The sequence below is a fragment of the Lissotriton helveticus genome, chromosome 2_1 (genome assembly GCF_964261635.1).
Source record: "Lissotriton helveticus chromosome 2_1, aLisHel1.1, whole genome shotgun sequence".
Taxonomy (NCBI): domain Eukaryota; kingdom Metazoa; phylum Chordata; class Amphibia; order Caudata; family Salamandridae; genus Lissotriton; species Lissotriton helveticus.
The window spans coordinates 333,973,238-334,000,215 of NC_136059.1; the positions used below are offsets into that span (position 1 = coordinate 333,973,238).

Consider the following 26,978-nt stretch of genomic DNA (forward strand, 5'->3'; position numbering starts at 1 on the left):
GAAAGCTAGGCCAGCTATGTTCGATTCCTTACGGTTATGGCGTAAAGAAGCCAGGCAGAAAGAAATCAAACAGCATAAGAAAAATAAGAAGGACAGTAGTATCGTTACGATAATGCGAGATGCAGAGCACCACCGTCAAGATAACGCAGAAAGAGATAGGGAAGTTTCGACTAGACTGCATCACATGTGGGGGATAAATGTTATCCGGTTTTATCTTCAAATTCTGATAAAAAGGATGATGATTTAAAAGAGGATCCTTTGTTAGCGTATCTGTTGAAATCACCACCTCCTTATGCACAGGGTGCTACCGCTCCTGTAGTTCCTCCTGTTGCTTTAGCGGCTGCTGGTCAGCCTGTTGTTGGTCCTGTTATTGTTCCTCTACCTGCTCCTCTTCCTCCTGTTTCTTTGCCTGTATCTTCTCAGTCTATTGTTCTTGCTGCTACTCCAACTGTTTCTACGATTACTTCTAATGTTGTAGCTCCCGTTCTTCTTTCTTCTTCTCCTTCCGTTCGTAATCGTATTCCTAACTCTGTTGCTAACCTCTATTCGCCACTTTCTGGATCGTTATTTCCATCCGATATCTCTGACGTTTCTCAAAGACGAAGTCAAATCCCTTGTGGGAGAGAGAGAGCGACGTTGGAAAATATGGCGCGTAAATGGGTTAGACACCCCGCTAAATATACCCCGCGCATAGTTTTCGATACATTTTCTCAGTTTAATGAGCCAACACAGAGATTTGTATTTGAAGAAATGTGCAACTCCTTGAGAGAAGAGGGGGATAATGATGATTTAGATGATGTACCTTCTGATATGGCTGAACTTCAGAGTCAATTCTCGAATGGTATGATAGTAGATGGAGATGTGCGACGCGCATTAGAGCGATTATTGGCTTTTAGGTCCACAGTGCCTTCTCGAGTGTCGTTTGATGATGATTCCGATACCCCGAAAGCAAGCGCTGGTCAGTATCCTATGAGAGAGGTTCCGCCAGTTTGGATGCCAGGTGATCCGCAAGCTAATCCTGTGGTCCCGCCATACTTCCAAAGAGTTTGGATACACCTCCCATGGAAACGATCAGAAGTGTTGCAGTTGAAGCAATCCTTGCCTGATCCGCGCAAGAATCCGGCAGGTTATTATAAGGAGTTGTCCCAATTGGTGGATGCTTCTATTATGAACCTTGCTGATATCGACATGCTGTTTGGTAATGTTGTGCCACAACCAATTTGGGCGAAAATTCGCCAAGAGAATCATTTAATTGAATTAGGCGGCGACTGGGCTACAATAATTGCGGCTGATGGACGACAAGTTGGTGGGGCTAAGCCTGAGCAGTTAATTACGGATCTGCCCCAAAGAATAATCACGCTCATGAAAACAATTATGCCAGCAATGAGGGTGAATTGGGACAAACTATCGGCTTGTAAGCAAAAGAAAGACGAGAGTGTCTCGGATTTCTTTACTAGATTTGAGGAAGCGTTCATCGATCATAGTGGTCAGGACATGAGCACTGAGGGAGGTCAGCGGTTATTCGTTGATAAGTTCGTGTTAAATTTGTTGCCTGAGCTATGCAACAAATTGAAAAATTCAGAAAGTGCATGGGCTGTTTCAACCACTGCTCAAATTCTAGCGACGGCTCAGTACTACGAAAATAGGGAAAAAGAAGAAAGTGATCGTTCAGATAAGAAAACGAAAGAGCTTAAAACTAAGGTTTTGTTGCAACAAGCGTATCCTCCGCGTTCGAATCAGAATGATTCGCAACATCAATATCGACCGCAGGCACAGTCCTCTAGGATACAGTCACGTTCTGACTCCTCTGACTTTAGATCTATGCTTGGGTATAATCAATGTGCATATTGTAGGGGAGAAGGCCATATTAAATTTAATTGTCCTGCTTTACGTGACCGCTATAACCATGTTTTGGCACGAGGTGGTCGTGGTGGTTCCCAACAGACCTCTCGAGGTAGAGGTCGGGGCGCCCCTCGAAATCAAAATGAGCACACTCCTGTTTCATCGGATGTGAATAATTGTTTTGACCATCGAAACACGAGGTCCGATAGATCTGCACAGTATCATGTGGACGACTATTACGTTGAACATGAGATTGTTGCAGATGACCGATACTAGGACAGCCACCGACAAAGAGAGGGAGTAGTGTCAGTTCCGGTTGATCAGAAGGGGCCTTACGTCGCAGTTGCTACATCTGGCGTAGTTGAGCCTTTTCTGTTGGACACTGGTGCAGCAAAAAGTTCCATCATACATTCTAAACTCCCTGGCGCACCTTTGTCTGGCTTAACGAATGTTTCCATTGGATTCTCTGGCGCCCCTGTTAGCAATCCTGTCTCTAGCCCTTTGTCCCTTACGATTGGTCCACGTGAGCTAGAGGCCCCATTGATTTTATCCACTGGTTGTGGTGAGAATCTTTTGGGTTTGGATTTGTTAAAACGGTTATATGCGACTTTGTACTGCTCTCCTGCGGGAGTGGAGCTTACACTAGGTCAGAGAGTAATCTCACCTATGTACGTGGCGATCGATAAATTCCCACCGGAATTGAGTTCTCTTCCTGTGTCTCTGTGGGCCACGGGTCCCAATGATGTGGGACTGCTAAACATTCCACCTTATGTGGTCCAGTTGAAAACCAATGTGCGCTTACCACGTATACCTCAGTATCGTATTTCTCTTGATGGTGAGCGTGCGCTATTAACGATCATTTATGATCTAATCGAGAAAGATGTCATTGAAGAAACTAGGGGTAATGTGTGTAATAGTCCTGTGTTACCGATTTTGAAACGAACTGATCCATCTAAACCTCCTGTGTATCGTTTCGTGATTGATTTGCGAGAGGTGAATAAAATTGTGGTCCCACAGTTTCCTGTGGTTCCCGACATCACGGCTTTGTTGACCCTAATTCCAGCTTCTGCCTCCTGGTTTACGGTGATCGATCTGAAGAATGCTTTCTTTAGTATTCCGATCGCTGCAGAAAGCAGAGACATATTCGGATTCTCATTGGGTGGTCGCAGTTTTAGATTTAAACGCGCACCACAGGGCTACTGTGAGAGTCCTTCAATCTACAGTCAAGCCCTTAAGAGTCAACTTGATGCGTTTGAGTTACCGACGGGTGCGGCTTTGATTCAGTACGTTGACGACTTATTGGTGGCTGCTGATACCGAGGTTATTTGTAAGACTACTACAGTGTCGTTATTGCAACATTTATGTGACCTACATCACAAGGTGTCACCTTCTAAGCTGCAATATTGTTGCCAAGAAGTAACTTACTTGGGTCACTTATTGTCGAAAGAAGGGAGAAGGTTGACCCCAGAAAGAATAGCAGCAATTGCTCGAATGACTGTGCCAAAAACTCAGAGAGATGTACGTGCCTTTCTAGGTATTACGTCATACTGCAGACAATGGATTTCAAATTTTTCATTGTTGGCGAAGCCATTGTTAGCTCTCACGTGCAAGGATGTTCCTACTCCTTTGCCTTGGACTGAAGAGTGTCAGAAAAGTTTTTCGGAATTACGTGATTCGTTGTGTTCAGCTCCTGTTCTAGGTACTCCCGACTACAGTAAACCGTTCACACTTTACGTTCACGAGAGGGATGGTTGTGCGTTGAGTGTTTTGACGCAACAGTTTGGCGACAAACAACGGCCATGTGCATATTTTTCCTCGACCTTGGATCCAGTGGCTAGAGCCTTACCGAGTTGTTTAAAAGCAACAGCGGCAGCTGCGGTGTCCATTCGACAGTCCGCAGGTTTGGTCATGGATAATATACTTACAGTGATGGTCCCGCATGCAGTAGACACTCTTTTGAATCGAACCAAAACTCAACACTTAACGAGCGCGAGGTTGTCTGGGTATGAATTGACGCTCTTGGCAAGTCATATACGGATAAAACGCTGTAATGTGTTGAACCCAGCAACGCTGTTGCCGATCAGCACGGAATTAGGTGATGTAGCACCACATGATTGTTACTTAAGAACTGAAGAAGAGACGAAGGGTCGTGTTGACCTGAAAAATATTCCATTGATAGATCCCGATGGTACTCTGTATGTTGATGGTTCGTGTTTCAAGTTGCCGAATGGTGATGTGACGACTGCGTATGCTGTAGTGACGTTGAGTACGGTTGTGGAAACTGCGAGATTGAGTCAGAATTCGGCCCAGGCGGCTGAGTTGATCGCATTGACGAGAGCATGTGTGTTGTCTAGAGGAAAGCGGGTGAATGTGTTTACCGATAGTCAGTATGCCTTTGGCGTAGCGCATAGTTTTGGACGACTGTGGAGAGAACGAGGGTTTTTCACATCGCATGGTGCGAAGATTCAGCATGGACAGCTTGTGAATGACCTTTTGGATGCACTTACATTGCCTAAAGAGGTGGCAATAATTAAATGCAGTGCGCATCGGAAAGTGACGGATGATGTTGGTCGTGGTAATGCGTTTGCGGATGAGATTGCTAAGGAGACAGCCCGAAATCTGACAAATCGAATGTATGTTGCGAGTGCAGTAAGATGGCCGGCGGAAACTAGTATGTGTGAAGACACAATAGAGAGTGTGAAGGAGATACAGAATGCGGCTACTAATATGGAAAAGACGCAGTGGAAAGAAAATACGGGGAAGTTAGACGAGAATGGATGTTGGATTGATTTGTCAGAAAAGCAGAGATGGATGTTACCAGATGCGTATGTGCTTGCTGTTGTTACTATGGCACACGGTACATCACACATTAGCACGAAAGGCATATGTAAGTTGTTGTCTCCTGTGTGGAAGAATGATGGAATTACGAAGTGTGCGGAGAGAGTAGTTAAGAATTGCATGGTATGTTTGATGTATAATCCTGGCAAGGGCACCCCCACTCCACCTGGCCATTTCGCTCCTCCCACATATCCCTTTGAAATTATTCAGTTAGACTTTATCCACATGGAGAGATGTAATAATCTGAAGTATGTCCTGGTTGTTATGGTCAGATAACGGAAGTGAATTTGTGGGTAGTGTGATGAAGAGTGTGTGTAGTGGCCTTGGCATAAGGCAAAAATTTCATAGTGCTAATCATCCTCAGTCTGCGGGTTTGGTGGAAGGATACAATGGCACCCTGAAATTAAAACTTGCCAAGATCCAGGCAACGACTGGTTTAGCATGGCCTGATGCTTTGCCTCTAGCCCTTTTATCGACCAGGGCGACTGTGCACTCTCGAGTAGGGCTTAGCCCATATGAGATTGTGTTCGGCCGTCCTGCAAACGTTTGGGGAGTTCCGAGGCCTAAAGAGTTTAACAGACTTGAATATCCAATGTTGATCGATTATCTTTATGATCTGACTGCTAAATTGAGTTTGATTCATCAACAGGTTTACGACGCACTACCGGCACAAACAGAGGGCCCTGGTCATCGGCTGCAACCGGGTGACTGGGTGGTCACCCGAAATTTTGGACGAAAGCGCAACCTTGAGCCGAGATTCGTAGGACCCTACCAAGTGCTATTGGCAACGAGGACTGCGGTTCGGCTGGGAGGCAGAAAACACTTGGTGCACGCCACCCACACCAAAAAGGTTCCGCTTCCTTTGCCACCTGATACATGGATAAAGAGGGGAGTTGGCTCATGTGAAACCGTGTCCCCCCTTTGCTATCTACCGTTTAGCGACGCTCAGCCTGTAGAGAATGATCTAATTCAACCGGACATTCCTGTTGATACACCTGTGACAGCACCTTTGTCTGCAACATTGGAGAATTTAAGTCCTGAACTGTTACCTGAACAATCGGACACTGTGTTGCCATCTGGACCGTTGTTCGAAGAGCAGACTCGACCTGGAAGCCGTCGATATTTTCTCCGCTCACATAAAAAAGACTAATAAAATCAATTTTTTATCATCTGGGTTGACCGTAGGGCCGTGCGGGTACCTCCTTCTGTTTAGCAGGTATCTGACACTAGGTCGATTACCCTTTGTCAATTTCTGGGAACTCCTGGGAATTGATAATCGCTACTCAGAACGAAGTGCGCCAAGAACGTCACGGACGATTTTTAGAGGATGGAGTCTTCTAAGCTGTTAGAAATGGAGAAAATGGCGGCGCAAAGATCCAAATTGCACAAGATGTTTCGAACAAAAAGTTTTTTGTTACAGGTATTCATGTTATTCTTAACTGTTTCTATGCTACTAGTGGGTGGAGTGTACTTTGGGATTCAATTATTGTTGCCTTCCATTTCACCTACTTCTTCTACATTTGCCCTAAATTCTGTCTCCACTATTTCACCACATTCCTTTCATCCTTTGCCTCAACATGAACAGGTTAGACGTGCGGAATTTATTAACAACTCCTTTATTCAACTTCTACATCAGCATTAGTTGGTGATGAATACTACCAATTGTTGGGTGTGTGGGTTGATGCCACATACCATGGATAAGGGTATTCCATATTTAGTTCTTCCCTATGGCTCCCAAGGGTCAGCTCGAGCATTCCAATCAGTGTTTCGTAGTGCGCTAGATTCCTACCCCAGTCGAGAGCCTCGCTCCACAGACCTTGGTCCTGGCCCGTATCACAAGTCTCTGGCGATGGCTATTGCTGATTTGAATAAAGATATTTTTGATTCAACAATCATTCCAGAAGAAGAGTTGCGAGCTTACAAGGATCTGAGTGAGGTTGAGTATAGTATGTTGGTGAGCGATAGACAGCTTAAGAGCTCGTCTCCGATATGGATTGTACCCCATCTTGGTAATTTCTGTCTGCAAGGTTTGGGTCGAAATCCGAGAGCTCAGCTTGGGAAGAGTGCTTGTACTGAGACGTATGTCTTACCAATGCTCTCTTCCCCCGTCTTTTTGACTGCCAAGGGTACTTATTTTGTGTGTTACTATCGTGCTTATACATGGTTGCCCCATGATTTTTCAGGCACATGTTATATCGCAAATCTTTTACCGCCTACTTTTACAGTTGCCTCAGACTATCACAAGACTAGAGTTGTGAGAGGCGTCGTTGGCAAAGAGGACACTGCGAGTCAAGAGGCAGGAGACTTCTTTAAGGGTTTCCTACCGTTTTGGGGTCCTATGGTTAACAGTAGGAACTTGATACAGTTGACTCGTGTGGTGTAATCGACTGCTAATATCACTGCAAGCGCCCTTGGTAACCTGACGGCAGAGCTGCAAGCGGATAGACTTATGACGCTTCAGAACCGTATGGTTCTAGATGTTATACTTGCAGATAGAGGTGGTGTGTGCAGGGTAATCCATTCGAGCTGCTGCATTTTCATACCTGATAATGCTCCAACTGTTTATCAAGCCATTTCGAAGTTGCATAAAATCTCGGAGTCCATACACGTGGACGAGGGAGATTGGACGCTTCTAGGATGGTTTTGGGGCCTAATGTCAACTTGGGGTTGGAAGATTCTGATGATTATGGGAGTTGTTGTGGCGTTTCTGTTCACGTGTTGTCTTTGTGTGCAGTGTGGTCCTGCCTTATGTGGCCTTTGCGCTACAGCGTGTATAAGAAGGCCATTTGTTACCAAAGAGACATTGATGGATAGGATGATGTTTCAGCAACACCTAAATGATCTGATGAATATCGAAATTGATTCTGATTTCGACTAGTGCTTGCCTACATGAGGGCAAAAGGAGCGTCTGAGGTTCCGTAAGGACCGATACGATGTTTTGGGCAAGTACGAATGTGGACGAGTTTGGTATCTACGAACCGTAAATGACGAGTTTAGTGAGTGTACGCATTTTCACTACACTACTTGGAAGGGTTCGTCTTATTTCCATGTTTTCTTTATTTGAACCCTTGGGTTCCAATTTAGATACGGCATCCATTTTGTTTCTTGCCCTCACGTAGCCAGCGAAGTGAAAATGTTCGCTTTATGACCCTGGGATTCCCAAGCTTTGCGGATGAAGCATATCCCTTTGGTGCGTCCTTTATGACACTGGAGGATGACACTGCAAAGGCAGATGGCTCCGCTCGAGGGTAATCGTGCCACAGCGGGCTATTGATTCAGCCTTGCATATGCTAAGTTTGAATCCTTTGATCCTGTGATCATGCTTCCGATATTACCCCCACATTCTTTCCTCTACTGTTGTCTGCCTTCCTTGCACCTGTTCCTGTCTCTCCCTCTCTTGTCTGTTTACAACCAGAGCGGAATGTGCCGAGCGGAGGGATAATGTGCTTTTACAGTTGGGAACCGGCAAATGTTACTGTAATTATGTTCCGGGTTTCCGACACCATGAATGAAGCCTTTTAAAGTTTACTGTGGGAACCGAGTTGTAACCTTTTGTTCGTAATGTTATTCTATGACGAAAACTTGTATAAAAGGAGCGATCCACATATGCAATTTGAAGCAGACTCTCAGAACCTACACGATGTTGTACTTCGAGTGACTTCTGTATCCCTGCAGTAATAAAACTCTGATCTTTGACGCCGAAGGAAGTCTCCCGTGTCTCTGTCAAATTGTACGCCAGAACAGGTATCCCACGAAGGTTTTAGGTGTTGTCCCCTGGCACCGCTGGGCCTTAAGTAGCCCAGTCCTTCACATGGGTTTGGATACAAATCCCTATCTACTAACATTAGGAGACAGGGATGTAGCCATAAGCGCATGCCACCTCGAGGCAAAGTGTAACTGTGGGATCGGTTTTAGGGCTCTCCGCATTTTTTCCATCTTATACATGTGTGCTGCATTATACAGTACACATACACAATGGGAATATTATTAAAGTATAGTTTTTGCTTTTATCTATGCTGGACAGAACGGTGCATGGCAGCCTAAAGTGCAACAGCACAGGGAGAGATGACATCAACACCATATATTACTTGTGTGAAAAGTTGGTTAATCTGCCCCCAGGGCAAGAATTACTAACATTTTATACCAGGTTTGTATAAAAAAAATAACCAAACCGGCACTAAATGTTTATGTGGAATTTACATTCAAACACAAAACTTGTTTGCAAATCTACTTGCCCAAAGTGTGAACCAATTAATCAGCCTGAACAACGTTTCCCTTCTCTTTAGCCAATGCAGCCTCTTCCATCGACTTTTTAAGCCTAATTCTACAACAATTTGTTAAACCTTTCAAGAGGAAGTTCAACACAGTTAAGGCCTATTCGTGGATCTATAGCGCCATCAGATGGTTATTAATTAAATAGGTCTGCTGCAATTCAAAAACAATTTCCGAAAACATAAAGAGAAATGATCACACGCTGACTCAATGTTAAAATTTCTCCTTGATTTTTCAAAATACGATTATTATTTTCTATCTGGTTACTCAGTCTCTACATCAAAGAAAAATCTTTTTAATCTCATTTCTTTGTTCAATCTTCGCGATTGCGTCCTCTGAAAGGTAGTAATACATTTGACTTTTTTTGTCTTAACTTTCATTTCCTTTCGCCGCAACAGATATACATTGCTACATGTTCTACAGCCAAGGTAATATTTTCTGTGATTTTGCCATTATGAAACATATGTGCATGTCATAGTACTGTATATTTACACTCCTTGGGGCAGATTTACAAGCCCCTTGCGCCTCATTTGTGCCGTTGTTGCGTCACTTCTGTGACGCAGCGGCGGCGTAAATCATGCGCCATGTTGCGCCATATTTACAATGTAATGCATCTAGGGAGATGCATCACATTGTAAAACCCTGCGCCACATGAAACCTGCGTCAGGTTTCATGTGGGTGTTCCAGCATGGAGGGGGGGGGGGGGAGGGGGAGGGGGGTTGTTCTCTCACAGGAACGCCTTGGAAAAGTGACTGATAGAAACCTACAAGATTTCACTCAGTCACGTTTGAGACACCGCTGCGTCAAAACCTTGCGCCTGCTTGAAGTAGGCGTAAGACTTGATGCACCATGTAGTACATAGGCAGGGTTGGAACAGTGCTGGAGTTGCATCGCGCTAGTGACACAACTACAGCACTGCGCCAACCTTATGCCTGCAGAGGCGAGACGCACCTGTTTATCCTTGTGCCATGATGCGCCGCATTGTAAATGCGGCACATCTGTGGTGGCGCAAGGGTAAACTTGTGTCACGCATCTTTCCTGGCGCATCCCTGCTGATTTGCAGGGATGCGCAAGGAAACGTAAATCTGAAATTAATCTTTAGCTGCTCCAAAGTGCTTTGCAATTCGAACCCTTTACCTTTTGAACTGCATTATTTTTTATTTTTTATTTTTTTATTTTAAAGAACCTTTATTGTTTCAGCAAGGAAAAAGAAGAAAGAAAAAAGAAGAAAAATTATTGGAGAAGGCCATCAACCCGGCCACCTGGCCCCTCCCCACCACCGCGTGCAATAATCGTCTGACGACAATGATAAAGGGATTACGATAAAGAGTAACCATTCACATCACAACCAAATATATCCCCGCTGAGTGTCCCCGAAATCACCATCAACCAACAATGAGTCCCACCATGTCCCAAACGGTCTCACCCCTGGCCTCTTCTATCCATAGTACCAACGTATCTCTCGGTCTCAATCAGCATACAAAATAGCACGAAGGGTCCGAATGGTCCAGGAGGATCTGGGAGTGTCGTTGCTCCATGGGACGTTAGCCACCAGAACCCCGCCAAAGACGCATGGCGGAAATCTGTCTGTGTCAATATCGACACCGATAACAGCCTCCAGCCCGAACACAGTGTCGCCAGCCATGGAAAAAGAATCACACAATGTGGCAAGCGCCGAAACACCGCCGAGGCAGCCCAAAACACAGATCGATGTCGTTCTGTCACTCCCCGAGCAGACAGGGGCCCCAATGAGTCAATCACACGTGCAACAGGTGTACCCACAGCAAGCACATGAACCAAGTCCATCAGCGGTTCTACGGACGTGAACGTAGCGGAGGCAGTCATCAGTGGCACAGAGGCGGGCAGATCGGTGCCCACACTAGATTGAACCAAGCCGACGTGGAATGGCGGAACAACAATGGCGGCCATCTGTCTTCCCAGTTCCCGGGCCTCCCGGATCAGGGACATTCGCAGGGTTGTTAATGCAGCCAGTACATCTCTGGACGTGGGCCCTTTCTCATGTTGCCAACCCCCGGGACTCTCTTGTACAGCGGATTCTCTGTCCGGAAGAGGGGTGCGGAAAAGGGCGCCATCCGCCATCTCAGCCGTTACGGCCTCCTCCTTCTCCATCTCACCGCAGGACCGGACCCTACACCAGGATGTAACAGGATTCACGGGTGGACCCCAAAAATCAGAGCAGGCATCTCAACGGAGGGTCACCAATGGGTTAAACAAAATCTCTGCAGATTCCCGGGAGTCACCCGTCCGTCCCGGGAGAAGTTATTAAGGTCCTGGCATCACAACGAGGGGGGGCCGAGGGTCCTGGTTTCTCTCCGGTCCCGCGGTATCTCACTTCCCGCAGGGCAATCCGCTATTTGGAGTAGGTCGGCCCTGTCGCCCTTGGCCAGCAGATCTCAGGTTCCCTCCAACCGGCTCCCCACCGCAGCCAGAGGCCGCTGTTGTTGCAGCCGCGGCCGGATACTCTCCTCACTGGAGATCGCGGCCCCGGCACAGTGAAGGCCGCCAAACTGTCGGGGAGAGTTCGTCGGGCCCACCGCACGGAGAAGCCTCAGGAGCAGACGGTAAGTGAACGGTATCTTCACCAACTTTAGATATGCAATTATTTCGCAGGATAAGTGCCAGGATAAACGTGCGGGGTGAGAGGGCTCACGGAGCCGAGCGTTTATGCAGCCATCCCGGTCGCCATCTTAGCTCCTCCCTTGAACTGCATTATTTATGTATTTAATCTTTTTATATGGGGGAGCAGAGGAGTGAAGCCCTGATTACTGAGGTGGCCAGAATAGTGTGGGCATAGTAGCATTTAAGCCGAGTCGTCACCTCTAATAATTAATCATCATTATTTGTCAAGCGCAGCTTAACACTCACGAGGCAGTGCTTAATTTGAGCCGATGGTTTCCGGTCATTCATACCTGCTCTTGATAGTAAACACCAGTGATCGTGACAGAGTACCACAAGGTGGCGCTGTCTGGCTGATTTAGAGATGACCACAAGAACAGTTAATTATTAATTCAATATACATTAAAAATGACTATCACCTGCCGCCCAAGCCATTCATGTATCTTTGGGGGCCTTAAATAGTCCGAATTGTCACACTTATAGGAGTGTGATGGTTAGTAGTTGTGTTGTTACTATCATTGGCATCATGTCAGGAACAATTTGTTGGGCAAGCTACAGAGGCCTTCTAACAAGAACCCTGGCACTTATATATTTTTTACAAATTAAGCACTGCTGTAAGGGTATCTAGAGCTGGGTTGTTGGGGTCAGTCGAAAAACAGATGGAGGCAGTGATGATCAAGTCCATCCACATCTTTAGTGATCTTTCTGTGGAGGGGTGTGTTTGGGAAGGAACGCATTGGGTAGGAATCGAGTTCCATTGAAGGGTTGCTTCAGAGTTCTTTCTTTCCCGGAGGTTGGTAATTTACGTAGTAGTGAATTGGTGCTCTTCTTCTGTTTTGATTGTACACAACGCTTCAGTTTCTTCACAAGCAAGTGAGATGGGTCAGAGTGAACAAGTGTGTGCACTAGGCATGAAACCTTAAACATGGATATTTTTACAAGTAATAAAGAGAAGAAGTTGATGCAGCTTGTAGTTTATTTGTAGATAGGACCCTCAGATGTCACCAGTACAGGAGCTCAGCAGCAACTGACTCTTACATTCCTTTGTACACACAGTGGTCACTAACATTCTACAAGAATTAAAGGAACAGTAATAATGTAGGAGAATGTAACACATCCCTCTTCTTAAAATAAAAAAAAAACATATAAAAAAAACTATGTACATTGCAATGACGCATTATATATATATATAGAGTCACATAACATAATCTTTAAGCCTGACAGGTTTCACAATGATTCGTCCAGATAACCTTCTGGAATTGGAAACATCCAACCTTGGAAGATCAGATGACGTGGGTTGAACACGCGGAGAATGAACGGAACAAGGAACAGATCTGGAACCAGACTCCTTTTTTAACCAGAGGTCAAGCTCTAAATCATTGCACTTAACAACATTACAAATATTCCACTTCTGTCCATCATCCAGCAGAACGCAATTACCCAATACTTTCAACACCTTCTTGGGACGAGACCACCTGGAAGAACCATCCTTGGACAACCCAAAACGAGAAGACTTGACCCAATCACCAATTTGGAAACTACATGCATGTTTTATAATTTTGTCGTTATGCCTGTCCACATACTTCTTTTGGTAAAGACTCATTCTACTGTCGAGATTTTCTTTATAATTACGGCCAGCAGAAACCTTGAGCATCCAAGCAGGAGTCACCTTGTTACCAGCAGAACGCCCCTTCAGAAGATGAAATGGAGACACCATGGTAGCAGAATGTGGAGTATTCCTATAACTCCAAACCAAGTTTTTGACAGCAACTTTGCAATCATCACCACCAGAGACAGCTAATTGTATACAATCCTTTAAAACACGGTTGAACCTTTCTACCATGCCGTTCTCTCTTGGGCAATAAACAGCCGTAGTGATGTGTCTAATTCCGCAAGAATGTAAGTAACTTTGGAACTCTGAAGCAACAAATTGTGGACCATTATCAGTAGTGATGCTCTCAGGAAAACCTTCCCTATGAAAAACCTCCTCACAAAAGTTAATTATGCTGGAAGCTTTAACTTCTTTAACAAAAGCAACTTCAGGCCATTTGCTATAGTAATCCATCAATACAATGGCAAATTTGCCAGTAATACTACCTACACTGAACGGGCCACAAATGTCTATAGCTAGTTTCTGCCAAGGCCCATCCGGAAATGCTACAGCAGAAATTGTGGTTTCTTGAGAAACATGAGATTTGTCACTGCACGTGCAAGCAGCGCAATTCCTTACACATCTGTCAATATCTTTGTCCATACCTGGCCACCAGAAATCACACCTACACCTTCTTTTCATCCCAGACATGCCTGAGTGCCCTTCGTGCATAAGATCCAGTAACCTATTCCGTAAGGAAGACGGTACAACAAGTTTGTCAGCTCTTCTAACCACACCCATCACAAGGTCATAAGAGAGTTCAGGCCAAACAGTTTTATATTCGGATAAGTCAGAATCACTCCAAGAAAAATTATTGAATGGTGATGCTAAACGTGTAATTACCTCCTTCAATACCACATCATCCTGAACAGCTTGTTTCCATACCTCTAAACTTATAGCACCACTACAAGCTTCATCCACAGAAGCAATTGACCAGTCTTCATCTTGTTCAACCGGAATATCCTCACCCCCAATAGGAAGTCGAGAAAGGCAATCAGCATTGACATTTTTGATTCCAGGTACATATTCCATTGTAAAATCATACTCTTGTAACTTATATATCCACTTGGCAATTCTAGGCGTGGCTTTCCCTGCACCCTTAGTGGAAAAAATATCAACAAGGGGCTTATGATCCGTTCTCAACTCGAAATTAGTGCCCCAGACATAGTTCCTGAAATAATTAACTCCCCAAAAACATGCTAAAGCCTCCTTCTCGATGACAGAGTAAGAAGATTCAGCACCCTTCAATGTTCGTGAGGCAAAAGCTACCACCCACTCAAATTTGTCTTTCCCTTGCATCAAGACAGCTCCAAGCCCATATGCACTAGCATCCACCACGATGATCGACCTCTTGCTGGGATCGTAGGGTTTGAGAGCAACAGCATTAGCAATCTCTCTTTTTACATCATCAAACACTGTTTGACACTCCGTGGACCACAAAAATTTTGCATCTTTTTTCATCAACAATCTTAAACAGAAAACTTTAGAGGCAAAATTCGGTACAAATTTCGAGTAATACTCGGCAAGACCTAAAAAGGATCGGAGCTGGTCTTTATCAGATGGTGCCGGAGCATTCTTGATCGCATCCAATAAATTCTTTTTAGGTTTAACACCATCTGCAGATAAAGTGTGCCCAAGATATTCTATTTCATTGGTAGCAAATTTGCATTTCTCAGCAGCTACAGTCAAACCAGCCTTTTGAAGTTTACTTAATACATCATGCAAAATCATGTCGTGGTCACACTTGTCCGCACCCCATACAAGTACATCATCTTGAAACACTAACATGTTAGGTATGCCTTCTAGGACTTTGCACATGACTCTTTGAAAAACGGCTGAAGCAGAAGATAATCCAAAAGGCATTCTCAAAAATTGAAATGCACCCTCAGGAGTGATAAAAGAAGTTAGATGACGGGATTCTGGGTGTAACTTTATCTGATGATATGCATTTGATAGATCAATAGACGAGAAAAATTTTGCATCTTTAACAGAGGCAACCATTTCATTAATCTTGGGTAAAGGAAAGCGATCTACCCAAATATTTTTGTTTAAATCTCTCAGATCAACACACATGCGCAATTTTCCATTGGATTTGCGTGCCAAAACTACTGGACTAAGCCATTCAGAAGCTTCGATTGGTTCAATGATGTTCAAGTGACAAAGGCGATCTAACTCCACTTTGAGTTGAGACCTTAACACTAACGGTACATTACGTACTTTATGAACAATGGGGGTACAATCAGATTTAAGAACAATTCTGTGTTCAAATTTTTTAAGACACCCTAATTTGGGATTAAATAAATCAGGGAACTTTTTATGTAATTCTGACACACTGTTATCATCCTGAGTTACTAGTACTTCTTCAGAATTTATTTTACGCCAATTGGGAGATAGTAAAACTTGGTCAGGATGATTTGGATCAAGGGTCAAACCTAAATTCCATACTTCTTTCCATCCTAATAAGGCTCTTCCCTTTTCTACCACATAGACAGTTCCAGGAGTACTCCTATCTTTAAAAATGATCTCAGATGAAAAACATCCGATCACAGGTAGTCTAATGCATAGGTACCCCACAGGAGATCTTTGTGAATGAACTAAGGTGGGTTTACCACACGTTTCCCACATAGTTTTATCGATAATGGTATACAGGGAGCAAGAATCAGCCCAAAGGAATAACTTGTGGTTGTTGATAGTGACTTCACATTTTGGTGGTTGAATTTCTTCAGAAATATGATTAACCTCATCCTCATTCCAAATGGTCATAACTTCAATATCACTATCGTCATCAGATTCATCAATAAAATTCACAGAGCTTTTCCAAGCATTGGGATTCCCAGACCTGCACATTTTGGAAAAATGGCCAGATTTGTTACACTTGAAACAAGTGACATTAGACGCCGGACACCAAGAATTTTCAGTGGTATGCTTGGCATTCCCACATCTAAAACAAAACTGCTTATTGTTAGGAAGCATAGTCTTATTAGAAGACATCTTGTTATAAGATACAGTGTTTTTGTTGGCACCAGAAAAATTGCGAGGTCTAATTCTACTATCATATCTGACATTATGCTTGGTGTCAAAAGTTTTTGGCTTACTGGATACCGCACATACTTCGCCAGAATCTTTACTGTCAGTTAGCTTTCGATCTGTAGTATGCGTAATGTTTAACTCTTTGACATAACGTGAATTATTTTCCACCCTCCTGGCAATAGAAATAGTTTTGTGGAGAGATGGATCTTTTAAGTCAAGTAATTTCTCCTGTATTTTAACATTGTTAGTTCTATTGATGAACTGATCCCTTATGATTTCCTCATGTAACTCTTTAAACCTGCAAGTGACAGCTAACCTTCTTAAGGCAGTAACATATTGTTCTACAGTTTCCCCAACCATCTGTGCTCTTGAGAAGAATTTATGTCTTTCTACAACAATACTAGTTTTTTTACCGAAATTTTCCTCTAGTGCATTAAGTGCATCTAGATATTCATCAGACAGAGGTGGTTCAAGTTTGGAACAATCAAACACAATTTCCTCTTCACTGAGATCTTCATCTCCTCCTGCACATACCTTTGAATTAACAGAAGATACAATAGGTAATGTTTTTAGTACTTTTCTACCTTCTACGCCAAGACTGTGCTTGAGTAAAGCTAATTTTCGTGATGCAAGAAATACCTCTCCTCCTATTGCCTCCAAATAAGTTTCGAAGGATTCACGCCAATCCTCCCAATTCATAGGAGGTATACCAGGGTCTTGTAAGAATTTGGGTGGAGCTAAAATATTATTAGTTTCCATGTCGAATTATGACAAATTAATATAAGATACACAATAACATCACAGGAATAATATTATAATCAAAGTTGGTATTTTGAACAAAATAAAATTAACCACAAAAGTAGTCACCGTTGTCTGCGTCGATTCCTAGAAGAATGCTGAGAAAAAAAAACTGTTTTCCAGTAAATTTGATGCTGAATACTGTTGTTTGTAAAACGAATAAAGTATGTTTTTTTTTTTTTTTTTTTTTTTAAATGTCCCAGAATGCTTTGTAATCAATTTCCCAGAATACAATGCAGAGGAAACGAAGAAAGGCAGCAGGTGAGTGTCATATCAATGTTGTAGCAGTAGTCAAAGTTAAAGCAATAGTTAGTTGTAAAAATATAGTTGAAAAGGAAAGCTTGGCGAGTGCTCTGTTTGGTACGAGTTGATTGTTGTTTGCGTTTTTTTTTTTTTTTTTTTGGAAGATAAACGCTGGGTTAACGCTGGGTTAATGTTGTTGAAATCGGTAAAAGACGCGTTGCTATGCAACTGGAGATATAAGATGGCCGCTACGCAACGTGATGCCTGACACTGTCTGCAGTTCGTGCGCCTGACGTATGACGCTTATGACGCTGGTGCAGAGTCAGCTGGAAGTTGCATGCCGATGCGCTCGAGCGTTCCAACAGATGCTTTGTCTTTTAAAGGATGCAAAAATGAAATTACACGCCTGTTGTGCGCTTATATGCCTGTTGTGCGCTTACTCAATTAAACGAAAAAGGTTGTTTAACGAGGCGTTTTAACAATTTATCAGCGCTTAGTAAAACACAATAATAGTTTTGGAAACAGAGTTTCTTGGCATTAACGAGCGCTTCCAGAGTTTGGAAATAATAAAAAAATGATAATATTATGACAACTCACTGCATGCGAAGCTGTTCTTGTTGAAAGTTGTTTTGCAGATGGGTTTTGGTTATTGATTCCTCAGTTGAAGGCGATTTCTTTGATTCCTTTTTTTTTTTGCTTGTAGGAAAAAAAAATACAAGAAATTTTAAAATGAAAAGAACATCCAAGGGTCAAATGGGTCGTTTTCCTCGCTCGTCGCCACTTTTACAAGTAATAAAGAGAAGAAGTTGATGCAGCTTGTAGTTTATTTGTAGATAGGACCCTCAGATGTCACCAGTACAGGAGCTCAGCAGCAACTGACTCTTACATTCCTTTGTACACACAGTGGTCACTAACATTCTACAAGAATTAAAGGAACAGTAATAATGTAGGAGAATGTAACAGATATCCCTTAAATAGGCAGCCAACTTAAGGAAGCCCACATCGGTGTGATGCCATCCAATCGGCTAGTCTCCCCCGTCTCCAAGCGTGGAGTAGGGTGTAGTGAGGCTTTCGTTGTAGTAGTGTGAGATTTCGAAATCCCGGCTAGAATGGCATTTCCATTGTCTAGTTTTGATAGTGTGGTACCCTGTATCACAGTCTTCGGGTCTTGGACATGTAGAAAGAGTTTGATATCTTGAATTAGTCTAACATGGTAATTTTTCGATCTTGTGGTCACACTGATGTGTTTAAGGAAAGGTAGTTTTCCTCTAGAGTGAAACCCAGGAATTGGTCCTTCTCAGCGACGGTGGCAGGCCAGCCTAGAAAGTCCAGTCTGCAAGTATGCAGAAAGAAGAGGAAATTTGTTTTTTGGCTGTAAGCTTTAAATGGTGGGTCGTCACCCAGGATTATATTCTGTCAAAAGCAGTGGCCATCTCACAATGTTAGCCGGAGAGGAGACCTTTAAGTTCAGTTGGGTGTCGTCTGCGAAATGATATAGTGTATGTCAGGGTTCTTGAGTAGGTTGCTCTGGTATATGTTGAAGAGTGCATGAGCTAGAACTGATCCATGAGAGTTAGATAATGCATGTTCTATTTTGATCACCTGTGAGCATTTTGTTTTTTAAGTTTGACTTGAATAATTCTAGAACTTTCACTTTGAAATCCAATGCGGTCTTTTAGTGTGCAAATACGGATCTCATCCTATCCAATGCTGCTGAGAATTCTAGAAGTAGAGCTGCGATCGTTCCTCTGCCCGGCCCCCGCTGGGACTTGGTCCCTGAGAGCTGCATGTAGAGGTAACGGCCGAACTCCGCAGGAGAGCCTGAGGGAGCGGCAATAGTGAAGAGGTAAGCGGAGGTCCCCTTCCAGGAGACACAATCATGGGGACCTTGCGCCAGTGAAGGGGAGGCTTGGGGGGGAGTTGGGGGTCACAAGAGACACCAGATGGACGGGGGAAGGATCCATTCCCACCCCACCCCAAAATGGCAGAAAATCGTGGCAGAGTTGCACGAAGGTGGGCCAGGCAAAATATATAAGATGAAATCTCACAATCACCATGGAGAATGAGGGGTACAGTGTCATCCCAAATCCCATCGAGTCATAAAATAATTCAGTGGGCCTCTATAATAAGGGCCAGTGTTACCAGGCCTCCGTTGAGAGTCTAGGTGTCCCGGTTCTTCCCGGTGATTGTGACATTTCATCTTATATATTTTTGCCCTGATGAAGTTCACTTCTTGAACGAAACGCGTTGGCTGATGTTCCGTGTTTTCACAACTTTTGATGAATTAAAATAAAGGTTGATCTCAATGAAGAAACTGATATTGCTTCCTTATTTGAACATTTTTGAACTTCGGTAGTCCACCACTCCATCCAGTTCCGAATATTTACTGATGTTGCCCTAAAGTGTGATTAACTGTATTAATTATAAAACACGGTGGGATCTATTTAGGATTCCTCGGGTTTAACATGGAACAAGATGAAGGGTGAGGACAGCTTCTTAACAAAGATGGCGTTTCCCTGCTCTCTCCCTCTCATGCCATACATTGACGACAGTGGGGTGGATTTGATTTTCCATGAATTTGCGCAGGCACATGGTCACACAAAGTGCTCAGATATACTTATTGGCTTTGTGTGAAAAATTAAGGCCTTCTTGAAACAGGCTCAAAATGGAGAAATCAGTACTTAATTTGAGCTGGTGGTTTCCAGTGCTCATAACCGGCACTTAATTGTCAACACAGTGCTTGTGTCAGTCTGCCACTGGGTGGCGCCTTTAGGGCTCATTAAGAGGTGATCACAATAACATTTCATTATCCATTCAATATACATTAAACATGACTATGATGTGCTGACCAAGCCATTCCCATAGCTTACATAGTTGTCATATTTGGGAGTGTGATGTTAGAAATTGTGTTGAATCTATCGTTGGCAGCATGGCCGGGGCAATGGTGGTGCAAGCTGCTGTGGCCTCCTGACTAGAGCCTTGGCACTACTGCCTTACACATTAATCACTGGGACAAATGTTTTCATTTTTCCAAATATTCAACATAGTGCATGTGTGCACCATTGTACAGCACGTATACAATATTTAACACATTATAGAAGTTGTCCAGGTATAGTAGTCTGAATTAGGAGAGTATATTATCAGTATAAAACCTATGCTACACATCACGCATACAGTGCATGGCAGTAGGCGGCCTGTTTGCAGCAGAGAGACATTTTTATAATTAGTAAATATGGCGCTGCACTGCTTTTACCTGCTTGAACAATGCAGCCCAGCCATGCGCTAAAAATAACAAATCGGCCCCAATATGGTTTTAATTCTGGCCTGCGAAATTTGTAGCTAATAGGCCTGAGTGTCTGTAAAATAAAAGCCCAGTACACTTTACTTCTGAAGCTCCTGCTCATTAGAGACAAAAATGTAGTTATCCTTCCGGGGGCACCTCTTACCATTTGGTTCACTGCATGGTGGCACCCAGAATTCGATGCTCTTCCTACTCCAGTGCAGGCTTCTAAGAATCTAGGAGTCATCATTCCAAGTGAGCTTCACTTCAGTGACCAAATTACCAAATTCATCTCTTCCTGCATCTTGTGCATGTGCATGCTAAGAAAGGACAGTCCACGTTTCCTTCTTCACTGCCATGAAATGGTGGTTCTATCTATCATTATTATTAATTCCTTGTACATCAGTTTGCCTAAATCCTCCATCCAAACACTCCATCTTTGGCAGCTAGATTACTGCTGGCACATTCTACCTGCGCCTCCTAATGGTCTCATAACATCAAACTTCACTGCTTACTTGTGAGGAAGTATATTGTCATCAAGGTTCTATGCATTGCCCCAGGGTCACTCTTAGACATAGGGCCTCTTTTTCTATGGACTTTTCTTCATACGACATCCCTCCGAGGTCTCAATGAACATCAGCATCACGCCTTGTCATGATCCCAGTGATCTTTAAGTTTCACATGGGAGGTCAAACATCCTCTTATCTTGCTGCTAAATATTGGAACCGTCTTCCTATTACCATTCGATCTAATCCTGGCCATATGTCTTTAAGCAAGAAACACAATAGTAGGTAATTCGGCCCTACCGACAGCCCCCCATTTTTACTGTTTATATTGCAACAGTGCTAGGGCACCATATTTATTGGCTAACAAAATGCTCCATTCATTCATTCATTCATTCATGACTACCAAATGGCAGGCCAAGGGTAGCAGCTTCTATTCCTGGCAAACCTTGGATAAAGTCCATGGGGCATATTAACAAGGGCTTTATCTCCGCTTTTTTGGCTTTAAAAGCCAAAAAAGCGGAGATAAAACTATCGCCCTATTTACAAGAGGGTGCTAACATGCGTAATCGCATCTTAGCACCCTTTTCCCCGACGCCTCCCTTTGCATCTCTAGTGAGATGCAAAGTGGGCGTCACTGCGCAGTAATGCTTTTCAAATATCGCTGATGTGCACATCATGATATTTACAAGGCTGCCCCAGCATTTTAGCAGACGTTTTCTCCAAAAACTAACGTCTGCTAAAATCCTGACTTACCCATCCCTAACATAGGGGGTGGATTATGCTGCTACGACCACAGGGTCGTATCAGCAAGGCTATCTCCCTTTGCATAGAACATTGCTAGAAAACCAGCGATGTTCCCTGCAAAACGGCGATTTCCCCCACTATCTCTGGAATTTGTATCGCCCTGGAGCAACGCGTTGTTGATAACGCGCGGGAAACATCCTTTACAACGCAACTTTTACCACGCAGTGCCTCAACGACGCAACTATTACAACGCATGTCATTACAACGCATTGCACTGGGGGGCGCTCTAGAATAGGGAATGGATTTAGTTTACTATCCAACACCTTCCCTACTATCCACGGGGACTGGAGTTGGAATAGTAAATTAAACTATTCAATATCCAGCACCCCTCAGCGCTATGCGTTGTAACAGCATGTGTTGTAAAAACTGCGATGTAAAGGCATGCGTGGTAAAAGCATGTGTTGTAATGTCATACATCCATAACCCGCTACTAGGGCGATAAATTCCAGAGATAGACGGCGATGAATAACAAAGCTCTAAGCACACTGTGTGTTATTCATCACCGTTCCTTGCTGATATTCCCCCATGACCTTTAGTAATGGAGACCCTTTTCTCTGGGAGCTGCTCCTGTGGAATGATGATGATGTAGGACGATGGGTTGAAGACTGCTATGACTGATTTGGTCTTTTGAACATTATCTGTAACAAGTGATCATAGGACGCCACAGCATGATAGCATTTTTTAGATGGCAAAATTAATACACCATAGAAATATGAATCTTTGTAGAACTTTGAAGACTTCACCTGTGCTATTTGTGCCTATGGAAACTCTTCCTGAAAAATATGTTTTAATTTTTAGAAACTGCGCATTGGGATGTCAATATTGCATGTTTAGGGTGTTGAAAGCTTTCCCTCCAGTGCTAAGATATTTTTTATATTTGGGCAGTTCAGACTAAAACGTTCATAACTCTATTTCCCCAAAAGTTATCAAGGACAAATCGTGTTGCTTTTACCACATGGTGATTATGAAGTTACTCAGGCTATCGGCGTTCCCCAACCTGGATCTAAAAAAATAACAGAAATATGGCAACCTTTTCTTTTTACACAAAATGGTAAAAGTACTGTGCAAGAAAGTATTGTTTTTTTCTTAAATTATATCAACAAAAGGTTTGCTGTGCTAAGATCACTTTATTCCTAGCTTTTAGAGATAGGGAAAGTTGAAAAACATAAACAAATGTTGCCACATTTCCTTCAGTCATATCTGTTGTGTCAATATTTCCTGCCTTTGTATTTTCGATAGACTTGCAGTTTGTGGTAGAAAGAATGTAAAACCTATGGGTGAACCTGGAAAACTATACATTTGGGAAAACTAGTCAAAGTTTTGAATTCAGTAAGGGGTCATTTGTGTAGATTTCACAAAGTTTTTCTAATAAAACTAATTGTTGAACTAAAACAATAGTGGTCGCAGTTATATATCATTTTTGTACCAACCATATTTCTATCGTAAAAAAATGAATACAAATTGAGTATGAATTTCATTTTAGGTATATGAGAAACTCATAATGCCAGGTTATGCTAAGGAAATGTTTTCAACATGTTTTTTGTGTATAATTGAAAGACAGAAGTATAGAGAAATTCTGTGTATACTAACAAATGTTCCTCTATTCTTCATTCCCAGTCTTCCTAATATGATCAGTACGCTACATGTGTGGGTGGGCCTATATGGAATAGGAAAGGTGCAAAAATGTGACCATGTGAAGAAAGCTAGTGATGTTTGAATATAGACTATTGTGGTTGTTGCATGACCTGTATGAATCTAAGGCCTGCCTGCCTTGCAAGAAACTTAATGCCCCTAGAACCTTCAGAAAACTAGACACCCGGGAGAATCCATGGAGGTGTGATTTGATGGATCCCACTAGTTTTCTTACCAAGAATGCTCTGCAAATGTGAATCTTGCTTTTCCAACAGTCAACAGTATTGAAAATATTATAGGGCCAAATGTTTGAGCCCTAAATATCAAGCACCAAAATATTGTGAAGGTGAGTCTATATATTCTTAAGTGTATGATATATGTATCTAGAAGGCATGGGGTTGTGTATAAATCTATACTTACCTATATTCACTTATCTTTGAAATATGTTGGTCCTTGGTATTTAGGCTCCAATATTTTGGCCCCTTAATATTTTGTATTCGATATTCTTACATACAACAGTCAGAATTTGGGTGAAAGTACAGTATTACTTCACTTTTCTGTTAGACAAAATTTATGGAAATGCAATTTTACTACCACATAGTACCCTCATGGTTCTCCTCATAACAATTATACCCCGCTTGTGTGAATATGCTTGTTACTGGAGACAGAGTAGGTCTCAAAATGCACTGTGGAAATATTTAAATTCCAATCATTCTTTGGATATGGGCAGCTGTGGTATTTTGGCCTGGGTTGAATTGGTACCCAGGCAATCTTAGCATCTCCAAACTTTTCAGAAAACTAGACACCCTGTAGAGTCTAGTGGTGTTTGGCTTATTGACTCACTCTACACATAATGCCTTGAAAACTTCAAACTGTGGTTGAAATCATAGACATTTCTTACATTTCTGTTGAGGAAAGTTCCAAAATCTAAAGGAAATTACAAAAATCCTTCTACCCAGCATTCCCATATTCCTCCATTTACAACTCCACTTGTGTGGGTGGGTCTTTGGCCTGTAACAGGGAATGTCCAGAAATGAACCATGGAAATGTCAAGCATTTTGCTTTTATGCTTGCATCAATTATTTTCCACTGTGATTCTTTATTCCCATGATCAGAGATTTACATGTACTCCCATGTACTTCTTTTAGAATGACATGCTCAATCGTTTTATCAATAATAGGTTTAATCGCCTCCCCCGCTTCATGAGTTAGCTTGCATTTAGATGTATGAGGATATGCTGCATTCGGTTTTACTGAGATTGGCACTGGCTGGGCACTTTTAATCAATCCAAGATATATTTTATTTTAAACTAAGAATCCTCATTCTTTTTGTGAACACCAAAATCATCAGGTGTACAGTAAGTTACACAGTTAAGTATACACAACAGATCACATCTCGGTAAATTAAGTGAACTCATCTAACTGATTATAAAATGATGATCATTTCTAATTGAACTAATGTTCACTGGGACATCATATAATAACGTATTATTTACCTGTTTCTTTGAAATACATGTAACCCGGACTTCTTCTCCAGAGAGAGGCAGGTTGAAAATATCCGTTGGTCTAACCCTGGAGCAGATAGCACCTGCATGGATTAAAATTGATCCTGGATGGCCATTTACTTCTTCAAAAGGACCATCCTGGTCTACCTTCCCCTCAGTTATCTTCATTGTGACTGACTCACTCCTGTAGGAATTTCGAGTGTAGCTGAAAATTGTAAAAAAAGGGTCATTAATCCCAGTAGATTTTTGCTGAAAATCTCAAATTTGACTGTAGTCCCTGCATGTTATTCTGCATCAGCTGTTGCACAACTGGGGCTGAAGGCATATTCCCAGTGAACCGTCTTAGTTTCTGCATGTTCTCACAGAGGCCAGTAGGGCTGATACCATTCACATTGTAATTTGATTCATATTCAGCTGCAGCTGGGGGACCATTTACTACTCAATTTGATATCTATTTGTATTAAACCTACAATCCTGTTTCCATTGCCCATTTTTCATACAGTTGTGGCACAAATTATTTCTCATCTGTACATTATTATTCACATTATTCATGTTAAAACTGTTAATAAATCCCTTACCAAGCCCATGAAGCCCACCAATTCTGTCTTACCCAGATTGAACACGATTCACGTGTGTATTAACACCTTGAACACCTACACCAGTACCAGCACTAAAACCATGTGTCTGCAAAGCACCTTGACCTCATTTCTGAAAAACCTATGCCTGAGCCACCATCAATTTCTTCTTCATCATTTTCTTTTTAGCACTGCAACAGTCACTGCATTACTTTGTAAAGGCAATGTTTTCATCTAACTATTTAGCTTGCCAACTCTTCTCAATTTGCTGATTATGCAACCTAATTTCCAGACGCAACTCCAACATCAATGCAGAAAGAAATCCCGAAACACCATCTTGCATGAGGTCATCAACTTCACTATACTGTCTATAAATCTCCATCAATCTCTTATAATATCCATGTTCTGACTCATCTGGATTCTGCGTTGCTCTCATGAGTTTTGAACAATCAGTTTGTTTTTGGGGAGCCTTTATGCTTATATGCTCGATAATCCGATTATATTTCTGTTGGACCTGACATTCTTCACATGGTTTTCCTCCATCTTTTTGCCTTCCACCCTCCTGTTTTTACTGACTTTGTTTTTGCTGACTCTGCACACGTTACTTCTATGAACCAGTGCTAAAATGCTTGTGCACTCTCCTTTAAGGATAGTAACATTGGCTTTCACCCTGTTGATATATTTAATTTACTTGTAAGTCCCTAGAAAAGTGTTACAACATGTACCCATGGTCTGTAAATTAAATACTACTAGTGGGCCTGCAGCACTAATTGTGCAACCCACCAAAGTAGCACTGTAAACAAGCTGCAGGCCTGCCATTGGAGTCTGTGTGTGCAGTTTTAAACCCCATTTTAACCTGGCAATGTAAACAAAGCTGGAAATGTACTTTTACATTTTACATGTTCTAGTAGTAAAAACTACTAAATTCGTATTTCACCACTCTGAGGCCTACCTCTTTCATAGGATAACATTGGGTTAACGTATTATATTTAATAAGTGATAACTTTCAATTGAGAGCGGGTAGGAATATCGAGTTTCATGTCTAAGGAATTTAATGGTAAAGTCAGATGTTAAGTCACAATTCTGAAAATGACACTTAGAAGGTTGGGATTTTGTTGTCCTTAGCATGTGGTGCCTGCACCTTCGGTCACATGACTAGGTGTAGCTGGCAGCTGGGCTTAGTATATGGCTCCCAGCAATGAGACGAAGGAGAACAGGTGTTGGCAGGATGGACCATCTCTGATCTGATGAGGGGGAGGAGCCTCCCACACTACCAGGTCACAAAGGCTCTGCCTGAGCATACTCACAAAAGGTTTGACAATAGTCCTTTGTGACCCCAAACAAGCTGGGCCCAGGGTAGGGAGAC

General features: G+C 42.7%; 1 protein-coding gene across 1 annotated transcript in view; it reads right to left on the minus strand.

Moving 5' to 3' along the window:
- The window catches only part of LOC144819343 (uncharacterized), a 122,593-nt gene that overhangs the window by 86,984 nt on the left and 8,631 nt on the right, over nucleotides 1-26,978 (minus strand). Inside the window, exon 2 of the mRNA XM_078677284.1 lies at nucleotides 25,029-25,242. Coding sequence (XP_078533410.1) covers nucleotides 25,029-25,205 — 177 coding nt within the window. The 5' untranslated portion in view covers nucleotides 25,206-25,242. The remainder of the gene's footprint in view (nucleotides 1-25,028; nucleotides 25,243-26,978) is intronic.